Here is a 22,556-nt window from a genome sequence, read left to right on the forward strand (position 1 = left end):
TCGGATTCTAGCTTTGCTCGGTCTTTCACTATGGGAAAGGCCTTTAAAAATGATATTTTAAAATTTTCAAAGGTATATGTTTGGCCTCCGAATTCTCCTAATAAAAATTTCCCTATACTCTTCCACCATAGTGAGGCCTGTCTTCTTAGTGCAGACGTGGCAATGGCAACTTTTTGTCTTTCAGGCACAGGGTATAACTGGAAGTGATTTTCGAGACCCTCTAAAAATATCGCCACCGAATTTTTTCCGTCGAAATTGACGTTTGGCTTGATAGATGCTCTCATCGTTTGGACCAGGTATCCAAACCCTTATAAGTGGTTCGTCATTTCTTGCTGTTGGAGTTGTACAGGAGCTTCCATCCAGTTTTCGGCCATCTAAGTTCGTAAGATGTTCGGGCGCTAATGTAGTATTGTGATGGCCCCAACTTGTCAGCAACTGTGGTAGTGACTACTATGAACTGTAAAGTTACACAAACACGTAAGAAGGGTTTAAAAGCCCTTTCAATTCCACTTTAGAAATAACAGCTGCGTTCACTTGACGCTCACAAACTACGCCGACCCGGCGATTAAACAAAACAGAAATGTGAATCTAAAAACTAATGACAGGATGAATAAACAACTAAATCACTACTTACGAGACTCTGAAATCGTAACTAACCTAACCGCGTTCTAAAATACAGTTGAAATTCAGCGAGCTTACTGATTAAGCAGTTGAAAGATTCAACGAACTGCCGAGATAGGCACACAGGCCGAAACGCGCGGTTCTTAAATTTCTACCTATCAACCTTCACGTTCGCGATTCAAGAAGCACACATACAAACTCGTTTCCCTTCTATTTAAACTCAACTTACTTCTGCTAAAATTTGAATATACTGCGCGTTCTACTACAATTTACATACTCTGGCATTAGCAATTCTAGGGGAAAGTAAAGGCTTGACAGGAAAGATAGCTTAAAATAAATGTTAGTTAAAATAAATATAAACCTTACACTGTAATGAATTGAATAATGCTTTAAACATCCTGTACAACGTTCAACCCTTCTTTTCAGTCTCTAGTGATCTCTCTCGAATAATTTTTCTTAATTTTCTAATAATGATGTTAACTCGTCGAGCGTATGGAAAGAACTAAATTTAAGTGCTCAAATGTTGATATTTACTCCCGAAGGAGCTAATATTTAGCTTCTCAATATCTCCTCTGAGAACGTTTTTAAATATTCATGTTCGAAAATGTTATTTGCAAACCTAAATATTGATCAGCTGAAGGCACCCAAACAACACCCATATTTTTTTCTTTTTTCTCTTTTTTTCATCATATTTTTCTCTTTGTCATTCCTATTTCTTCATTTCTTCCTCTGCTCCTTTATGAATCATGTTAACCAAGATACTGATGTCAACGCTGGAACGCTGGAAATAACTAAAGTAGGCAATTCAATTTAAAAGCTCATTTATTTCATAATATCTTAAAACTAATATAACAAAATCTGATGTGTACACCACATGACTTCCTTGTACGGAATATTAAATTATAGGGATTTTTTTCTTGCATTTCGTTTAAACTTATTGGATTTAATTCAATCTACTTCGCCGACAGCGCATAAACCACAATAGAATAAAGACATTTTTTAAAATTCACTATATTTGTTTACCATAACGATATTCTGGCGCTAGGTTCACTTAACAGCGTTATATTTCGTTCACATTATAACTCAAACTACACAAAATTTATATCATTTGAAGAATTATCTAGTCGTTGCCACATGTTCTATTCAATCACTATAATAAATCTAGAACGATGTATAAAAGAAATTAAGCATACAAAACAAAAAAGGTACAGTTTTCACAGACGATTTTGTATTTCTCATTCAATTCATTCAGTTCTCACTTCGCGATAAGGCAAAAATACATAAAAACTCAAAATATCTATATTGAAAATTACGAAGTAAATCTTAAACGCTAACTTTCTCGAAAAAAATCCAGAAAGGATTAAGCATGATCTAATTCGCAATAATAAAAAAAACGTTATCTTTGGTTTTGCGAAGCTTACTTTCTCTAGATTGGCAACAAATCTACTATTTTGCTGTTTCAAATGTAAACAAACATTGCCGCCATTGCAAAAGCCTTAGCGGCACTTATACAACTTTTAAAGTGTTAATAATTCTAAAAATATCGCATGTAGATTTAGTAAAGGCATAAGAACCTTAACCGGAAAATAAAAAGAACATAATTCACTCATTTTTTGTAATCAAAAAGTGCCCAATTTACAAACATATAAGAATAAAGAAACTGAGATTACTGAGCCTAGTAACAGAGTGGATAAATATATATATACATATATTTATATACTTTTGGTGCGGTCGATTACAACCAAAATACGAGGTGCACATCTACATGCTATAGCAGTCCTATACGAAATTTCAATTTTCTGAGGCTAGTCGTTTTTGAGTTATGCGAGATACGTACATACGCACAGACGCCACGAAAATTTCTCTTCAGAATTCATTTTAAATCAGTTTTATAATTTTTTTGGCGGAAAAGAATCTTTTATTCTGTCCTTACGTACGGATGTCACGCAAAAACATTGTTAAATTGCATTCGATAGCGGTCAAAATGGATATTTTCGTTGAAATATGATGCCTGAAGTTTTTCGCGATTACAATACTTGCTTTTTACTTCGTACAAGGAAGTAATAAACCATCAGCTTACACAAATATTAAGTTTTAAAGTGACGAGCATTTACACGCAGATTACTGAGATATAATGTTTTTCAAATGGAGATTATATTTACACAATCTTACAGAGTTTATATTCTAGAAAACACTGAAAGGCTTTAGTGTTAAAGAGTAGCCATGTAATATTATTTACATTAATTAAAACTGAAAAATATTTGTAGTTTCAGTGATTTGTTTTATGATTAGATTATGGTTCTAAAGTATTAAAACTTCATGAGAATGTTAATAATGTAATTTTAGGCTTTGAAAAAACTTATAAATTCTTCCTGTGAAAACTGTTCCAATTGTAACAAAATTGTTAATTAAAGGTAAAATAATATCACAGAATGAACTTAAAGGGAAAGAATTACGCTGCTTTGGTGTTCCATTTCTTAGGAGGAATATATAAAAATTCAAATTACATAAATTTTTCAAAACTGTTTTTTTAAAACCTCTGGATGCACTCAACCAATTTGATTATGGTACACCGAACTAAATTATTTCTAGATACCGGAGTAAATACGTTGAAGAATTTTTTTTCAGGTATGAATGCAACAGAGTATATCTGCTACAGTTCTGATTTCAAATAAAGAGAGATGTTTAAAGAGGTTGAGTTAAAATAAATAATAACATAATTGGCTGAAAAAGACCTCTCTCTAAATTTTTATTGGCGCGTTAAGGGATTAAAATTACAAATGCTAAAACAAGAATCTTTGCCTCAATTAGAGCATTTTTGTAATTAGAAGCCAGTTATATTTCCGGTGACATGAATGAAAAGCCCTAAAGGAAACAAGTGTTAATTTCATAATAAATTGTTAATGTTATGCTTTGTGATCAAGATCGTATTTTCGTTGAATGAGCATTTGTTTCTTCGTAGGTGGTAATAAATATTGGGAGACAAACCACAAGTCGAAATCAGTCAGTGTGGAAATTGCGGGATATTACGTCCTCGCTCTTCTGGAACTATACGAGCGAGATGGTATTCTTGCATCTCGACCTGTTGTGAAATGGATTGCTCGACAAAGGAATTCTAATGGAGGTTTCGTGTCTACTCAAGTAAGTAGCAAAAATAAACAACAAATTAAATAAATTCTTCAACTAAATTCAAAGAACTCTGAATAATATGTGATACAGTTCATTATATCAAAATTTATTTATATTTGTTCATTTAATTCGTGAACAAATGAGAACTTTCATTATTTTCGAAGGCTAACAAAATTATGCTTGGGTAAACTATTTCCTGTTTATAAATGAAATTACTTTCATTTTTTAAAGAATAACTTATATTAGTAAAAGCCATATGGCTAAATGTACAGCTTTCATTAAAAGTTAAATGTAGGATCAAACTATAAACAACATTTTGTATACTGTTAATTTCCGAGATTAAGAATTAGTAAATAAAATGCAGGTCGATAAATAAAAATACTAACAGCAAGATTTTAAAATATATATAGCCTTATCGTGCCTTCTAAGCAGCTCGCTATGGCCATTTTCATTCATTCTACGCCAAGTCATGGAATTGCTTCGAAATGAACTCTTTCTTGACTTAAAGGAAGGTCATTTGTGTGCATATAATTCATGCTATATCTGGTACTCTTTTCAAGATATGAAGTGAGTGGGGCAACCATTAGTTTTCTCGCATTGAGTTTAGTTTCCTTAAACTTTTGTGCGGCAATAGAATTGTAGCTGTTCGATTTCCTATGGCAATGTGAAAAATCCGAAACCATCTTATAATCACTTCACTGCTTCTTTGAGCCAACACTGACGGAGAATGTTTTTTGAATGGAGTAGCTGCTCTTGATCTCTCTTGAACGGGCAGTCTATTGCCTGAATCACTACTTAAAAAGTGGTTGCAGGTTCTTGATATCACATTCTGAAGCATTTTCAGATCGCGGACGACCGTAACTTTTGTTAACCTTCTTTCAGTTACTACAAGGGGTGATCAAATGAAAAGGTACGAAACGACGTAAAAACGTAACAGTTAAATATTTGCATATTCCGCCATGGGAGAACGTAGCGAGACATCTCGGGATGTGATTGGAGTCTCTGATTGGTATAGGAGCATGCGCGGGCGCACGCATGCGCAGGAAAGAGCAGAAGCTCTTATCAAAAGCGGCGCCCAAATGATGCGGCACTCCGTATGAGGACAGGATGGCGTTTGCGTTGCAAAATTCGACGACTGAGAAGCAGCGAGGTGTTAGCTATTCAACACTGCAACATCTGTTTCGGTACCAGGAAGACTCCACTTTCATGGAGCGGATCGTCACAGGTGATGAGACCTGGTGCCATCACTACGAGTCAGAGACAAAGCGGGACAGCATGCAGGGGAAGCATGTGTCGTCCCCTCCCCTAAAAAGTTCAAAGCCGTGCCGTCAGCAGGCAAGGTGTTGCTCACCGGCTTTTTCGACGTTCAAGGTCCGCTACTTGCGGAATTCTTTGAGCACAGAAAAAAATCATTAACTTCGATGTGTACTGTGAGACACTCTGACTCCTACGCAGGTCCATCAAGAGCAATAAATCGGGGCTGCTCACGGAGGGAGTGGTTCTGCTCAATGATAACTCGCGTCCACACGTCTTCAGAGTCACACACATGGAACTGGCCAAGTTCAAGTGGGAGACGTTGGACCATCCGCCTTACAGTCCGGACATGTCGCCCTGCGATTTTCATGTGTTTGGTTCACCGAAGAAACACTTGAAAGGGAAGCGCTTCAACTCGGACGACGTACTCAAGGACGCTGTGAAAGACTGGGTTTCGTCACGGCCACAGGAATTCTGGGAGCAAGGAATTCTGAGGCTTGTTCATCAGTGGGATCGTTGTGCTCAGGCCTATGGTGTATATTTTGAATATCTACATTTGTATCTACATTTGTAAAGTCTACATTTGTACCCACCGTGTCGTTTCGTACCTTTTCATTTGATCACCCCTTGTATGTAAAAGAATCTTTAAATCTTAAATTGTGCCGCTAAAGGTGAATGGCCTTAAATTGTGAAATGAACATTGATCACTCTCTTAAATCATAGGTCGAACAGCTCCCGAGCGGTCAAGTCGCTGAACATTATTAGTTTGAACTAGGTTTGAATCCCGACAAACGGGCTGAATGCATGATGGATTTTCGTGGTTCTCTCCATGTGTAATGTGAATACAAGTAAGTTTTCCTAAGAAAGTCATTGAAGGCACCCCTTTCCATAGACAGATAACCCAGGTAACTTTCGAGACCAAATGCACAAAGACTTAAAAGAGATGAAATTCAAAACCAGAAAAATTTCCAAAAATATTTAAATACTCAATCAAGGCCAGGAAAATTAAAGAAATGTAAAAAAAAAACAAAAATTTGTGATTCTGTAATATATATAAATACATAAAGAAACATAATAAATAGGCTTAAAAATTAAAAACAAAGTTCTTATACCCGTCCTGCACTATAGCTGCAGGATTGAAGTAAAATAAACTCAAAGCATCTGAAGTTAAAAGTAAATCGGAGTCAAAGCATCTAAAGTTAAAAGTAAATCGGAGTCAAAGCATCTAAAGTTAAAAGTAAATCGGAGTCAAAGCAAGGCAGTTCCTCAACAATATTAATAATTGCCACCGTGTATAAGAGGTTTAACACTTATCTAAACAAATAAAAATTAAAATAAGAATTCATAGTAGTACAAACTCGAAAAATGAAAATGCAAAATGCAAAAAATATACAAGATAATAATATAAAAATAAATCTCCTTTTACTGAAACTCCAAATGAGAACTCATCAGTTGAAAAATGAATTAAGCTTCATAAAAGTCGATTAATATGTTTCGAAAACGTGTTTCCTGGTTCATTTGAGATAAAAAATCGAAAAACGAATAAATTAAATTTTCATTTAAGATATTAAAATTCATATAAAACCGAAAAATTGAAACTCAAATGTCTGCTTATTATAAGAAATGTTCAGATTTTTAATATATGCATATGCCACTTTTTTGTGCATTTACACGCAAAGGATACTCTTTTAACCAACGCACTTTTTATTCATAATTTTAATTTAATGGCAAACTAAATATGTAAGTTCCATATCTTTAATTTCGGAAGAACAAATAATTTGATAAAAAATTTGTCATTGCTGATTAAGTAGGGTAAATAGATACATATTTAGTGTGCTAGATACAAGTCGAGATACTGTTACCTGATTTACCGCCTCCTTAAGAAGTTTGAGTCACAGGGTAATCAATCAACTAAAAAAAAAAATAAACATTTTGAGAGGCATCATCGAGTTCAGCCATAACCCGCGCTCAGCTCACAATTCCAATAACGCACCGCCGGGGACATGCTCGCATTATGCATTATATTCGCATTACAAATTACGACTGACAGAATTGCGCGTATTTGGGAAAAAACAATTGCTTAATCGCGCAATTACCGAAGGGTTAACTTGCATTATGAAATTTTAATTTGATCAACATTTTATTCTGTACTAAGTTTCTTACAGCATACTGTCACTCTCAAGCAAAGGCTGTAGACATTTTGTTCATCTTAATTAAATTTAACTATTTCTTTTTTGTAGTATATATATTACACCGAAGAAAATACATTGCAAAATTAATTTAATTATCAATGCATTTCCCTTACTTTTATTTGCTGGCTATATTTAAGAACTTGCAAGTGAGTTTATGATATCAACCTAAAAATGCATAAATTATAAACCAGCTAAATAACGCAATTTATTATTTAAGACTACTTAATCAAAGTGCATATAATTTTATTTTACAGTTTGTCCAAATTTCAATGTATTAATCTGCTGTAGTAATTACAGTTAAAAAATAAAATAAAATTTGTCCTTATCTTATGTTTAAAGCTATCATAGGTATTTTAAATACTCGGAATTTTGTAGCCTAACAAGTACAAAAATTTTTGACAAAAAACGTTAATTAAAAATTGTTTTCACAATCATCTTTTTATGTTGTTATTTGGATATAATTAAAAAAATTGACAACGGAATTTGTGGCAGCGGGTGTACTAGGCAAAAAAGTAACCTGAAATAATGCAACAGCAGTTAAAATCTGTAATATTTCTGTTGAATATATTCCTGCAACTTTGCTTTCTTCGTGACCGAAATACTTGAACATTAAATGAGAGCAGATTCTGAAAACTGGTCACTGAAGGTTGGATCGAGCACTTGAGAATTGATTGAAGAAAATGATGCATGCGAGGTTTTGAGAGCGCCCAGAGAAATGGCGCACAAAGTAGCAACCTGGCATTGTAGTGTTTTATTTTAACTTTATGTATAATAAATATATTTCATTAAAATGGCTCAATAAAAACGTAAAGAGGAAAATGAAACCAGGTTTGCAAAGGCGTGTCAAAAAGACATAGCCGGTAGGATATTGTGATTCAGCTTTGGTTAGCTTTGCTTTCCTTTTTCACGAAAAGCTATTATTCATGCACTAACTCTCTATATTTTAATACGCAAAGTTTAAAAAAGGCAATGTGATACAAATTATTTATTATATTGCCCACATTCCTCTATCCGTGCTCTTCTCAATTGAGCCTCGAATCTTGTTTCGGTCGCGAAGGAAAAAAAAATATTCAGGGATTTGTTTCGTAAGAAATATTTGCGGGGAACTTTACCCCGCAAATATTTCAAAATTCGGTTAGGCGGAAGTTCAAATTCGCTTAGGCAGACGCCTGATTTCAACACGTTATTAATTTTAGGCCAAAGCCATAAAATAAGAACACATACTGTTGAAATCTAAAATATGTATTATATCAAAAGATAAAATTAAATATATATATGTTTCATGTACTTTTTCATGTGATTATATTCCTGACAGGACACAATAGTTGCCTTACAAGCTCTGGCCAAATATTCCGCCTTAACTTCCAAAGCAACTGTGGATATAGATTTAGTCCTAAAAAGTGATGAACTTATTCAAAACTTCAAACTGGATGAAAATAATAGGCTGGTAACTCAAACAGCAAACATCCCGGTCTTACCAACTGTTGTTGCCTTCCAAGCTGTAGGAGGTGGATGTGCCTTAGTGCAAGTGAGTTATATTTTTTTGACAGGAAATAATTATGCCTTTCTTTTTTATAAATTTTTTAATTAGAAGGATTAAATATTTCATATAATAACTGTGTAAATAAGTATAAATCAAACAATATTTTGACGTTATGCAAATTTAAATTGAGATTAGATTTATGTACTCTAAGGGAAAGGCATACGCACATTTATTTCCTTCTAGCGCAGAGTTTTCGGTGATAAAAATGTAATTTGTCAGACAATCATAGTGATCATAATTTAGTTATAAAATGACAAAATGATTTTTTTTAACCAAGAACTGAGAATATGCTCTGGTCGAAACTAAATTACGTGCCTGGAATCTTCGTTTCAGAACAGTATAAAAAATGAGAATAAGAAACCAAATTAAATTTTATACAATGTAAGTTTAAGTAACAAAACTGAACAAACTGCATCTTATGCATACCTGATGATAACCATTCGACTATGGGAAGATTAATACTATTGAATAATTGTTTTTTAAAAGATGAACATTTCATTTTTGCCGCTGTCGAAAAGTCAACAGTAATAAGGTAATTTCTGATAATCTGTTATGCAGTAATGTCTTATTCTGTAAATATTTCCGAAGTACAGTGGTTTGATATATCGGTGTTCATCGAAAACATCGCGGGCGAAAACGTCGTGGAGAAAACAACGCTAGGGAAAAACGTTGTAGTACAAAACATCGTAGGAGAAAAGAAAGTAAAGAGGAAACATCGCAGTTCTAAACCAGGTTTTAAAAAAGTTGTAAGTACATTTTTGAATAATGACCTGGGAACATAAGAAAAGGAAAGAGGGTATTTTTACTTCTATATTTCATACCTCTGAATGGACTGATAAATATTTGCTGAAAAAAGTAAGAAGGAAACTTGAGCATTTAAAATTGAAAATAAGTAGAAAATTGATGCAATTTTATAGCACTTAATAGAATTTTGTATTTGCATAGTTAATTAATAAAGGTTATTAATAAATTAATATTTTTTATAAAGTTTTACTCAAATATTTTCATGAAATTAAAAAGTCAAAAATGTCATTCTAAAAATGTTTAGAAAAAGGAAGATAAATATCTGCATGAGGTTACTCCTGTACAAATTGCTTAGTTAATTATCAAATTATTTTCTTTCAAGTTTGTTAACCTGTTGTTTTAGTGAAAATGATATCTTGTTTTGCTTCCGTTTATTCTTAAAGTGTCGTTAACATTGTCACCCTCTTTCCTTCTTGTGCTCTAAAATCATTATACGAAAACGCATATGTGCGATGTTATTGTTTGTAGGTGCTTTACAAGTATTTGTATTTTTACCACGATATTTTAGATGACGATGTTTTTAAACTGCGAAGTTTTTGAATCGCTTTATTTTCGACCACGATATTTTATACAACGATGTTTTTAGAACCGTGATATATATTTTCTCTTTGCTTTCTTTTCTCCCACGATGTTTTGTACCACGACGTTTTCGCCTTGCGTTGTTTTCTCCGCGACATTTTAGTCCGCGATGTTTTTGCTGGGATAGTTTCGTCTGTAACCGATAGATCATTATTTTGTGCTTGCTTTTATTATCATTATATATGAAAGCTAAGTTTGCTTTAGAGAATAAGTATAAATGAGCATACTGAATTTAAAATTAGGAATATAAAATAACAAATTCTCTGAATTATTTTGCTATAGTAGATTCTTTGGTATCGCAGTCACATAACTCAATTAATCTTAGTTTTTCGTATCTGCATATAGTCTTGATTCTCAATACTAAATTTGAAAAAAAAAAAAAAAAGAAAAATAATATTATTAGAGAAGTATTGCATGAGATAACATGGGTTTTCTGAAATGTATTAATCTGGAATAATAGACCAATTATTAATACCGATTGGTAATTACCCGTCGTCGAATTGATCAGACAATTGCCTAGTTGATTTGCTCGAACGATATTTGAGATATTTAGTCTATGTAGGACATGAGAAATTCATTCTAGCTTGTAATACTTATTAATGGTGGAAATTATAAGACATAATTATTTAGCTAATTTTGCTCTGATCCCTATTTTCTAATTTTTAACTGCTGGACTCTTTAAGAGAGTCAGATGTCTTATCTTATCTCGTCTTAAACTTCTAAGTAAAATAACTCCAAAAAAGTTTGAAATAAAACTTTTTATAATTAGAGAGTCTGTATATTACAGAAAACCATCTCCACAGCTGCTGGATAAGTAGAACATATGATGACTGTACAAATTAATAAATAAATGTAAATATGTTAAAATGTTAGCTCCAGGTTGTGAAAAGTTTAAAAAATTCGCACAATTTTCGTCTGAAATCCGTTCAAAGAATAAGTTCGCCTAAACTTTAAAAAATGGATTCGTCCATGTAGTTATTGTTTATGTCTTATTAACAAAGGCAAACCCTACCAAATTACCTGCGAAAGTTACATCGAACCTTTTTTCTTCTAATTGTTGAACTTTATGCCAACACTAACCTAATACAAGAACCGATTAGTCCCAGTGAAGCAATACGAATTGAGATTTTAGTCTAGGATTTCGCTGAGGCAACTGCACATTCACTTTCTCTAATTATTTATGGGTGGTTTGAGGCCTAAGAGAGAGACAACAATAAGAATGGGCGAGATTCAAAATGGAGAGAAGAAACAATGAAGATATCTCATTAAATATTTTATAATTAATATTACTAAGTATTCTTATTGAAATAAAATTTTCCTTTAAAGAAATAATATGGTGATAGTTATTTTAGTTTATCCATGACTACTTTTTATTTGTTACATTCTAGCCGTAAACCGCGTCTTTTGGAAATTAATTATGAATCTCTTTTAATGTCGCATGATTTTTACCTCTCGAATATCAAACGATAAAATTAGTAAAAAAAGAGGAAAAATACTCGAGGAAATACAATAATTCTTTAACTTAAATATTATGTTGTTTAAAGTTATTTTAATATTTTGGTCTAAGGCAGGGTTTCTTGAACTGTGGGTAACGACCCCCAAGGGGGTCGCGGAACTTGCAGCACGGGGTTGCCAAAAATTCTAGCAATTTCGATATTTCTTTAACTTATTATAATAATTTTACAATTACCAATTATTTTTACACGATATGTCTGAAAATAAATAAAGATAAGACAGACAAAGAAAAAAAAAACGAAAACGTTTCGACGCATTCTTTTTATAATATAAACGTCCATTTTCCTTGCTTTGCACATTACTCTGTCATTTCATCTGTTATATATTTAAAATTTTCACATTGTTCTATGTCTTAAAATCAGAAATTAAAGTTCATGACTTAAACCTGCAATAGTATATTACAGTACAAGTGAAAAAATTGACAGTTTCACTCATGCGTGTGTCGGATTTGCGCAATACTTATGAGGTACCACAAAATGTGTCTAAATATTACAGGGTCCTGGGGGTCGTGAAAAAATCTCAATGATGAAAAGGGGTCGCGACTGAAAAAAATTTAAGAAACCCTTAGACCAGGTACTTACTTTAGACCAGGTAATGCATACATTACCTGGTCTAAGGTAATGTATGTATGTTTTATTAATAATCGACCATTTAAAATACTTTTACTTGTTTATTCTTAGTTTATTTAATCCAGGGTCATAATTGTTTATTTTCTAATTTTTTATAGATTTCTTTGCGATACAATGTAAAGACTGTTCTGGGAAGTGATGCCTTTGACCTCCATGTTAAAGCTGTTCGTCAAGGAAGCAACAACTGTAACTCACTGCGCATTGACATTTGCATGAGGTAAATTTCTTTATTACAAATGTTAAGTGAATAATTCTTTGTGCATTTACATTGTTTACCAGACATAACATTTTCCATCGGAGCACAAATATAACTTTTTTCAGACGTGACATTTTGGAGATGGAACAACGGTTATTAACTCTACTGTAATCGATGTCTTGATTTTATCACACTGATTTAGATACTTTCAATAATAAAAATATGACCGTCACGGCTGTCTCTCATTATTGCGGATGGCAGCACCACGCCTATAAGAAATTGTAAATCTGTCATTCATTCTCTTCCCATGATGTAATCGTAGCCTACACAAAAATATACTGTTCTTAAAAAAATAGCAGAAATGTTAGGATTATGTTACCTCTGACAAGTTACCTCTTCAAAAACCATGGTAATGTTTTCTACAGCATGACTATGCCGACATTTCTAAACGTAAAATAGTTTTACTAAAGTACTTTCTGTGATGTTGAGCTATCTGTAATTCATTAAGTCAATCTGAATTTTAAACAATGGATATTTTTTCACAAAATATATTGGTTTCCAAAAGTTAAGTAACTAAGAGTTTCCCCTATAGGACCAAAGTAATTTGCAGGAAAATAGTTTGGTTTGATTTATTTAGTTATGGGAGAGCCCTCGAGAGCTATCTGCCTAAGGAAAGGGATGCCTTCGTGAAGGACTTTCTAAAGGAAACTGATTCGTATACACGTTACACATAGGGAAAACCACGAAAATACCCATGCAGGCAGCCCGTTCAGCAGAATTTGAGCCTCGGACAGAACTACCAGTGTTCAGCAACTTTACCGCTCAGCCGCTGGCCAGCTCCTACAAGAAAATAAAATATATTTAATTATCAGCTAAGAATGAAGGCTGAGAAATTATTTTGCATAAATGAAAGCTATCATTTAATCTTTTTCATTAGGTGTTGTTACGAATTGTACAGGCGCGGTAAGATAGCTTCCCCGCAAAGCAGTTTTAGGGTTGCCATAAAATGACAAGGGAATTCAGGGTTGCCACATTTGGCGAGAAATCGCGACATGTCATGGACGGATGGAGGACCTTCTGGAACGAATTCTTACCGGCTTAGCCCAGAATGTTCTCGAACACAAGGCGAAAGCTATATAAACCCTACTGGTCCGCAGTCAGTTAGTGTACCTCGTCTAGAGTGCGAATTAGTCTCGAGTTAGTCCGTGCGGAATCGCTCGAGTTGACAGCGGGCAGCGAATGCCGAGTGGGTCGTCGAGTGCATCGAAGAGTCTCTTAATGTATCGCGGTTAGTGCATCGTCGAGAGAGTGTGTTAAGCTCCGGGAACGACTGAACCGAAGAGTCGGGAGCTGTGCTCTGGGTGTCTTCGAGTGCATCGCGAGTTGTAGGGTGGAGAGTCTCGAGAGTACGTGGAGTTCCGAGAACGACCGAGCAGAGTCGGGAGCTGTACTCTGGTGCTTTGCAGTGAAGCTGTCTCCACCGTTATTGCCTGACATTGTGAAGGCTGTGTCGCTGATTGTTCCAGCGTGTTTATTGTAGATCTTCGACGAGTGTAAAAGTGTTTTGGACACTCCAAATCCACACGAACCCCGTACGAACGTAACAACTAAATACTAAAATTTGGACTTGATATATTTCGCGCAATGTTTCGGAGGATTCAAAACGATGCTTCTGATCAACTTACGTTACCTTTTAGTGCCACCGTAAATGATTCATTTGTTTCAATGGAAGGTAATGTTCTGCCGCTTACAGTAATTTTAAACTAAACTTTAATAATATGCCATTAAAAAAAGTCTTTTATACAAGAAGTTTTTATTTAAAATGGATATGACAATTAATGCACTAGAAAGAAAAAAGCAATTTAACAAATAAGTTTATGGTAATAAAAGATTAAATAATGCAGAATTCATATGCAATTTTATGTCACGAATAATAAAAACTTAGGGCACCCTTAATAAATTAAAAAAGGTAATGGCTTATACATCTGACGATAAGATTAAATTAACAGAATTTAATATCCTAATGACTTATACATTTAACGGTGCAGTTAAATGAATAGATTTCGTTATTTAGGCGTCCCACATTTTATTATTCGCGGTATAAAATTGTAGATACATTCTGTAAATAGAATTATTTAATCTATTATTTTCATTAAAATATATGATAAATCATTTGTCTCCTTTTAGTCCAATAATTAGCATATTAATTTAAAATAAAAGGTTATTGTGTAAAAAAAAACCTTCATTTGCTGTTTTTTAATCTCAGTTACACGTTATCAATAATGGAATTTTTAGTCATTATTAAAACACACCCAATAAATATAAGAAAATTACGAAATGAAAAGCCTGGACTTGATTCCTAGCAAGAAGAAATCGTTTTTAATAGCCAATTTCGGAAATAGGGTATAATAATAATTTTAGAACTCGTGTTTTACTTAAAACTAATTTCGGTAATAAGTACACATATTCGGTAATAAGTGCGCCTAACAACTAACAAGATGGCAAACTCAAGACGCTTTTATCTCCCGTCTGGTTCAGACAGGACTACTGTTTTTTTTCAAATGTAGAATATCACACAATTAATATTCTTTTTATCATTCTTGTTGCAAAAAAAAGTTCAGAATACTTGTTTCATAATCTGTGAAAATTTCAAAACTTTATATCCGATGCATTTTCAGATGTTGAAATTTTAAAATCATAAACGCAAAAATTTTCATTGGAAAGATTTTTTTTCGCTCTATTCAGTGGTGCAAAGAGTAAAATTGTGATATGCTTAGTTTGTTTTTTAAACGAAATAGGCGAAACATAATAATAAATAAAAGAAATCTAAATATGACTCTGAAAATATCGCTTCACCAAACTGCATTGTTATCAACAAATAGTGCGTTTACAAAATCTAAACTCGATAGCTTATCAAAAAGTAGGTTAAAAATCAATGATAAAAATTCTAACTGCAGTGAAACAAACACCTTGAGTGAACTAAATAAAAGCTTATAAAAATCATGCAATTCGGCTAATATAACGGATCAGATTTGTCCCTAAGTTTGAATGAACTGGACATTAATGGTGCCTCTACTAGATTAAGGAGGTAGGTGCCTTGTGATCTTTTCCAAGATCGCTGAATGAATTACTAGGGAAATATTGTGTACTGCCTCTTCACTTAATTTGAGTGATGGCATGCAGAGAAAACGTAAAAGTGATAATGGAGTCTAATAATTTAAAGAGGAAAACAAGGACAAAAAGCTGATAAGTACATTATAAATCAGTCTGTAGTTTACATCTGTGCTGTATTTATTCTTCAGGTCTTATGAACAATAAATATTTCTGTTATATTTATTGTTATTTATTGTCATAATATGTCTGCTATAATTATTGTCAATTTTTTATTTAAAAAAATTTTATGGTACTGTGTGCAAACAAAATTGTATGCAAAAAGAATGGTATGTAAACATGCTTGTAAAATGTGATTCTCTAAATAAATGCCACAGGTCTGCAGACCCAGCGTTTGGCTGCGTATAGTAGAGAGTTCCAAGCAATGAGCATCAATGCAAAAATCTAATTGTTCGTTAAATTTTAAAAGGAAATGCATTTACTATTGCAAAAGTGCAGGCTGCCAAATTTTTTAAATGCCGTTTGTAGACTTTGAATAGAAATGATAAAATTCTGATGAACTCTTTCACTGCTAGATTTTGTACTATTACGCCATACATTTTTAACTGCGAACAAATACAAATTATAACGTAAACAACATACGCTCACAGGCTTGAAGATTTAGCGTCACAAGAGCAATAGAAGCTCATTGGTCCATTTTCGAAACCCCTCCCTCAGTGGCTACGCTGATGTGCACTTGTGAAATATGCTTCCCGAGATACAATCCATGCTTAGAAAAATTCACAACTTTTTTTTTTTTTTTTCAACTGTAGTTTAAATTTAATTTAAACTCTATTTATGTTATTCAAATAGTGTTGATTTGAATTTCTTAGAAAATACATGCAATAAAAAGTGAGTTATAAAAGTTAAATTAAGTCATTTGAAATATGGCTAACCCACGAGGACCATCTGCCTAAGAAAAGGGATGCCTTCGTAAAGAACTTTCTGAGTCAAACTGGCTCGTATTCACATTACACATGGGGAAAATCACGGAAACCAGCCATGCAACCAGCTTGTTCGCCTGAAATATACAGCAGTCGGAACTATCAGTATTCAGTAGTTTTAACTGCTCTGCCACTGATGGGGCTAGTGAATAATAAAATTGCATTTAAATGTAATATACTATTGCATATTTTTACTTCTGATAATATGATATGACTTCATTAAATTGCGGATGTTTGGTTAAACGTACCTGTTTCGGTGTTCTTTTATTTATATTTGTTATATTATGCAATTTCTTCTTAAATGTGTTCCGTATTCCCCAAACCAGAAATGTTTCTAAAGCATGTCTATTATAGGCTTTTATAAATCATAAACTTCTGGTATTTTTTTATCTGACGCACTAAAATTTCATCTTTCAAATGCAGAAAAATATTTCTGAAGTATGTAAGACAGTGTTTTATAAGTAGCATTTTTTTAGCAAAGATCCTGCTATTATTCATGCCACCAGGGCAGGTGCGCTAAATGTTAGTAGATCAACGCGGATTCAAATCCCAGTGAACCGTCTGCCTGGCCGCATATTTTCGTTGTTTTCCCCATGTGTAACGTGAAAACCAGCCATTTCCATTATGAAATCCTCCAAGAAAGCATCCACACCTTTTAGGTAAAGTGTTCTTGTACACTTTATTATAATCCAATAAAACTAATCTAATAAGTATGTACTTTGTCCATAGGTACAAGGATACTGATGGATCATCAAATATGGTCGTAGTTGCAGTAAAGATGGCATCAGGCTTTATACCAAGTGAAATGAGTCTTGATAAGGTAAGTTATCTTAGGGGACTTAATTCGAAGGAATACAATGTAAAACTTGATTAATCTAAAGGCATATTTTTAATTTTCGCATAAATTTAATCGAATTGCAAAATGTTTTAGAAAAAGTGATGATATTATGCATTTCGAGAAGTTTATAAGAGAAACACTGTTCTAATTTAAGAAATGAATCAAATAAGGTAGCCTTTTAAACTATTATTTGTTTGGCGCGATATAAAGTGTTGCGAAATTTTGGGGGGTCCTCTAGTAAAGAAATATTGGCATAATTAGTCAAACAGCAAAGACCATGCGCTTATTATAAAACATTTATCTATGATATTATTAATTAAAATTTTTGTCGATTTTTAAATACTTCTAAGGACAGTTATAAAATTATATTTATGTCAGTTTGTTTAATATTATGAGTGTACGTATTTAAAAGCATTGGTTTTGAATTTTCATTCGCAGGATTTGAATTCATTTGACGGGTGACCTCGATCCACCTAGTTAATTTAATGTTGACTCCTAAGGTCGTCATGGAACTAAGCCGTGCAGTAAAAGAGAAAGCAAATCATACTTCCTGCACATATTAATCATACATAACTCCGGAAAACTAGGATGCAGGAAATGAGTAACAAAAGGAATGAAAAATAAAAAAATACACAAAAATAACCGTGTATTCCCCCCCCCCCTCGCGTATTTTTCTCCCTAGCTTCTCAGTGTCCGGTTCTGAAATTTGTAAAAATATTCCTGTAATTTTCCTCTTCCTCAATGCGTCAACCCATTTGCCGAATAAATGTAATCAGTAAATATCGCGAAGCAAAAACAAGAAGGCTGAGACTAAATGTATCAAAGAAATTTTCTACTGATACTTCAATACCTACAATATCTCTATTAGTACTAATTGCTAATTACTTCAGCCATTTCTAGTAAAAAGCAAGATCCTTTTTATACGATTTTATGGCTGCATTTTTTACTAAAATCAAGACATAAATTCCTTGGGTTCTGCGTTAACGGACATGACTCAACGAAGTGCCTATTGTTTCTAACATCGTTATATACAATTTGTGCATAGATTAGAACCTTGTAGTGTACTTTTGCTTGTATAGAAAATTTTAATATTCTTTAGACCCTATTAGACTGAAAAGTGAGTTATCGCTCCAGCCACCTTTTTTACTGAATTCAAATGGCAAAGCGTTAGAAAAGTTAAAATAACCATTTTGTTGAACTCTTTAAATTAAGAGAAGACTCCACTTGTGTTGCTCGTGGTATTTAAAATAACATAAAACTTAAGTTTAAATTCGAGGAACGTAGTCTGAGAGTACACACAAAATAGTCTACTTAAGCTGATTCAACTAGCCAACGACGCCTATTTATATGTCGCCTAGTAAAATAGATAAAGCCGGAATAAACTTGGGCATAGCCTGGCGATAGTACATAATTGCTATGGTATGTTGCCAAAAGCTCTAAATCAAAATAAAATATTCAAACCCTCGGCTTAGTAAAATTCTACAACCTTCGAATTCAAACCTGTTTAAAACCGGGAACCATTCATGACAAGTCATAATTTGCGTTAGAATTAATATCATTACATATTTTCATATTTTTATGAATTGACGTGAGTTTAAAATAGCTTTTATTTTCTCGAAAGGCCTCTAGCACTGAATCCATTCTTCAACAATTTTATTTTTTACTTATGTTAAAGCTTTCCTTTTTAAACCTGCTATATAATTAATTAAATATGCATTTCCAAGTGCAGCATCCTTTGCTAATGCGTCAGCTCTGTCATTATCAAAATACAAAGCTAGCTTTAATCCAATGCAGTTTTTTAAGTTATGCCTTTTTCCAAACTTTTAAGAAAAGTATAATAATGCGGTATGTCTAAATTGTGTATAATTCAGTGCATGCAGAAAGTGTTCAAAATTATTTATTATTTGTCCAAAAGAGCGTTAGCCTCAAAATGGTATTTTGTGTTGAATGACTTTTCAAATTGTTGCCACCAAAAAGAAATTAAATAATAAATGATTTGTATGAATGGATAGATGTGTTTCGCATTTTTAAAAAACAACGTTACCTAAGCCATCAAATTATGAACAACGTAGTTCTCCACCCGAATATGGACACCTGGAAACCCGAATTTTGAATTTCGAATTCTTTTATTGTGTGTTTCATATTTTTCAAATCTTTAACGATTTTTTTATAAACAAACTCAACGATTTCAAAGCGAGGAATGGCAACACTGTACGTGAAGAAGTATTTCTATCTCCAACTCATGAGACTGTCTACAGTAAATTCTAAAGATAGGTTGTTTTTAAATATTTTAGCTTAAAGCGAACATCAACCGAAATGCTTTCGAAACGTGTATATGTATGCAAATGAAACAAAACGCCCCTTTGGGCGTAATACAAAATCTGAAAGCTTTCAGATTTTTTCCTCTTACATTTATTATATGTAAAGATATCACGAATGTAGTCGTAATAATAACAATTGTTTTTTTATTTCCCAGCTGCTGTCAAATCAAACGATACGACTGAAGCGTTATGACGTGGAAGGCAATCTCGTGAATTTGTACTTTAATGAAGTAAGTATCCGTCTTTATTTCAACTGACTTGAAATAACTTCTATAATTACATTATAAAAAAAGAGTTATTTCAGAGCGGAATCTTTATTTCATTCATCCTTTTCTGTAATAATTTTATCCTAAGGACTTATCTTCTCAGAATTTTCTTTCTTATTTAATTTTTTTGCCTGATATATGAATGGTATATTAACTTGGTTAAAATTCGACGTATTCTAGTTTCAGAAAAGAACTGAATTATGAAGTAATCATAATAATATTTAAAAAAGATGTAAATTTGCATATTAATTAGTATATTTTTTCCTTCACTTCTTCCAGAAACAGGAAAGTCAGGTTTTGAAAATTTTGTAAATTCTGCTATGTACCGCAGTCTGCACTTTTACATTTTTACCACTCATCTTATTGATCAACAGGAAATATATATACTATGTTCACAGAAGTCCTTAGCCACCCTTTATTTTCGCATCCGTTGGACATAGACATATACTCCCAACAACGAAAATGTTTCTAATGACGTTGTAATAATTTATTTTTCTTATAGTTATTTTTATTATGAAACAAGCCTTTTCTTTTCCTTCTAAATTCCAACCTACGTTTCCCTGCCAGAAAGAGTTTTTAGAATTACGCTTTATTCAAATGAGGTAGAAACGAGTATTTAAGCTAAGGTTTGAGTTGCTTCAGTAAAAGAGCGTGTTCTGCGTTTCGGCCACGTTGTTGCTCCAGTTAAAGCTTGTTATTCTACTGCCGCATTTTATACAAGCATGCTAGTTTACGCCGGTTATCCTTAATTAAGGACCAACTAGGAGAGTTTGATTCTGTGCAGCTTCGGCTGATTAAATTTATCTAGCATTTTAGTTTAATATTTTCTATTTTGAGTTAAAGCCCAAGAAGAGGCTTCTTGTACGCGCAAGAGAGGCCATCTGTAAATACATTTTGAGTTAAAATAAAAGAGTTTTTTAACTCTTCTTCAGAGTTATTACTTACAAGAACTCAAAGAACAGTCTCTACACAGTTCTTCAGTGTTTAACATTCAGACAAGTGAAATTTTAACTTTTTTACATATTTCTTCGGTGCCTGTCTTTATGTTCAGGAACAGAAAACGTAAACAGGAGTTTCACTCCTGTGCGAGAAAAATTGGCACAGATATGTTTTCAAAATTTATGATTTTGACGTCATTCTGAACTTGCATCAGGGGATCGGTTAATAAATAAATAAGAATAATTCGAGGTTGATATTGTTTTCTTTAAATGCCATTCAATGATATTCTTCTGGGATTTACTAGCACTTTTAATTTACAATTTAATTATGCCGAAAAAAATTTTCGTACAAGTAAGTCATATGTTTTCAATGTCTAAAAATGCGTTACTAATATTCTCAGGAAGTTTTATTACTTTAGAATCAATCATTACTTTAGAAAAAATCATTACAATACAAATATTTTTTGTTTAAATTAATGCAAATAACACTACGGAATGAGAACATTGCAATAATGAAGCCTGTCAGTGTTTTCTAGAGCACGAATTCTCTAACATCTTATGAATATGATCTCTAATTTGAGAGGGGACAAATATTATTGATCAATATTCTTTGCAATAATCTGCATAAAATGCTCGTCATGCAATCTCTTAACATCAGAAATATTTTTGGAAACGATTATTTTGCTTTTAATTACCTACAAATGCAAGCATTAAGTTTTTCAATTTGTGTACGGCTCCTGAATATGATTCTCAATTTAAATATCAAAGATTTTGGTCAAGTTTGGTCGTAAGAGACGAAACTTTTTAGGTTTTACTTTTTGTAACGAGTTCAAAATTTTTTAAATATGTGTAGAAGGAGCGGAGGAATGTATAAAAGGTTAGAATTCATATTTTATTAAAAAATTAGTTTTTTATAAATTTAGAAAAACGAAAACATGAATGTTTCATTCGTTATAGCATTTTTGTAACTGAAAGTATACGTCCGTTGCAACATATACCTTTACAAAAATAAAAGCCGGAATATACGGAATAAAGGACTTTTGTTGAGAAGTACATCTTAATAGCAGAAAAAAACTATGGGATTGCAAGTTGAGCAAACTGCTATTCTTCGAGGTTTTTTTCTGCGCGCTGTTATGTTCTACATGAAAAGTTCATTTAATACAACATTAATAATAAATCTTTGCAGTATTTACAAGCAACACCCTAATTAACTAAGTTATATGGAATGTGAAGGTACATGGATATTTTGATCTGGACGCTAGTTTTCTAATCCACTAGTAGCCTTTTCAAGAAATAGTAACAGAAGTTTTTAAAAGAAAGCTTTTGAAGCCACTTTACGTGTATTTGTGTAGTCTCTACATATTTCCTTGCACATGTAACACATTCCAAAAGTCTGCATGTAAGCTGTAAAACATTTCAAATTCAATAATTTGCTTTTTGGTGAAGATATAATGCAAGAAAGGCCTGAAAATGCTTGAAAATTAAAAATGTTTCTAGACTAATTTAAGTCCACCTGAGGTTTCACTTCAGCCTCTTTGTTCCTAAATATATGATTCCACTTTTGAAATATTTCTCTTAAAATTTGGCAACAACAGTATTCTCACCCTTGAAGAAATTTAAGCACTGAATTTTATGAC

General features: G+C 32.9%; 1 protein-coding gene across 1 annotated transcript in view; it reads left to right on the forward strand.

The window, feature by feature from the left end:
* LOC118200891 (murinoglobulin-2-like) overlaps positions 1–22,556 on the forward strand; it is a 215,983-nt gene that overhangs the window by 191,746 nt on the left and 1,681 nt on the right. Inside the window, exons 26-30 of the mRNA XM_085825147.1 lie at positions 3,584–3,762; positions 8,512–8,724; positions 12,365–12,483; positions 17,286–17,376; positions 19,871–19,945. Coding sequence (XP_085681273.1) covers positions 3,584–3,762; positions 8,512–8,724; positions 12,365–12,483; positions 17,286–17,376; positions 19,871–19,945 — 677 coding nt within the window. The remainder of the gene's footprint in view (positions 1–3,583; positions 3,763–8,511; positions 8,725–12,364; positions 12,484–17,285; positions 17,377–19,870; positions 19,946–22,556) is intronic.

The sequence above is a fragment of the Stegodyphus dumicola genome, chromosome 10, assembly GCF_044657685.1.
Source record: "Stegodyphus dumicola isolate Sdum_Otavi_A_Nest chromosome 10, ASM4465768v1".
Lineage (NCBI taxonomy): Eukaryota > Metazoa > Arthropoda > Arachnida > Araneae > Eresidae > Stegodyphus > Stegodyphus dumicola.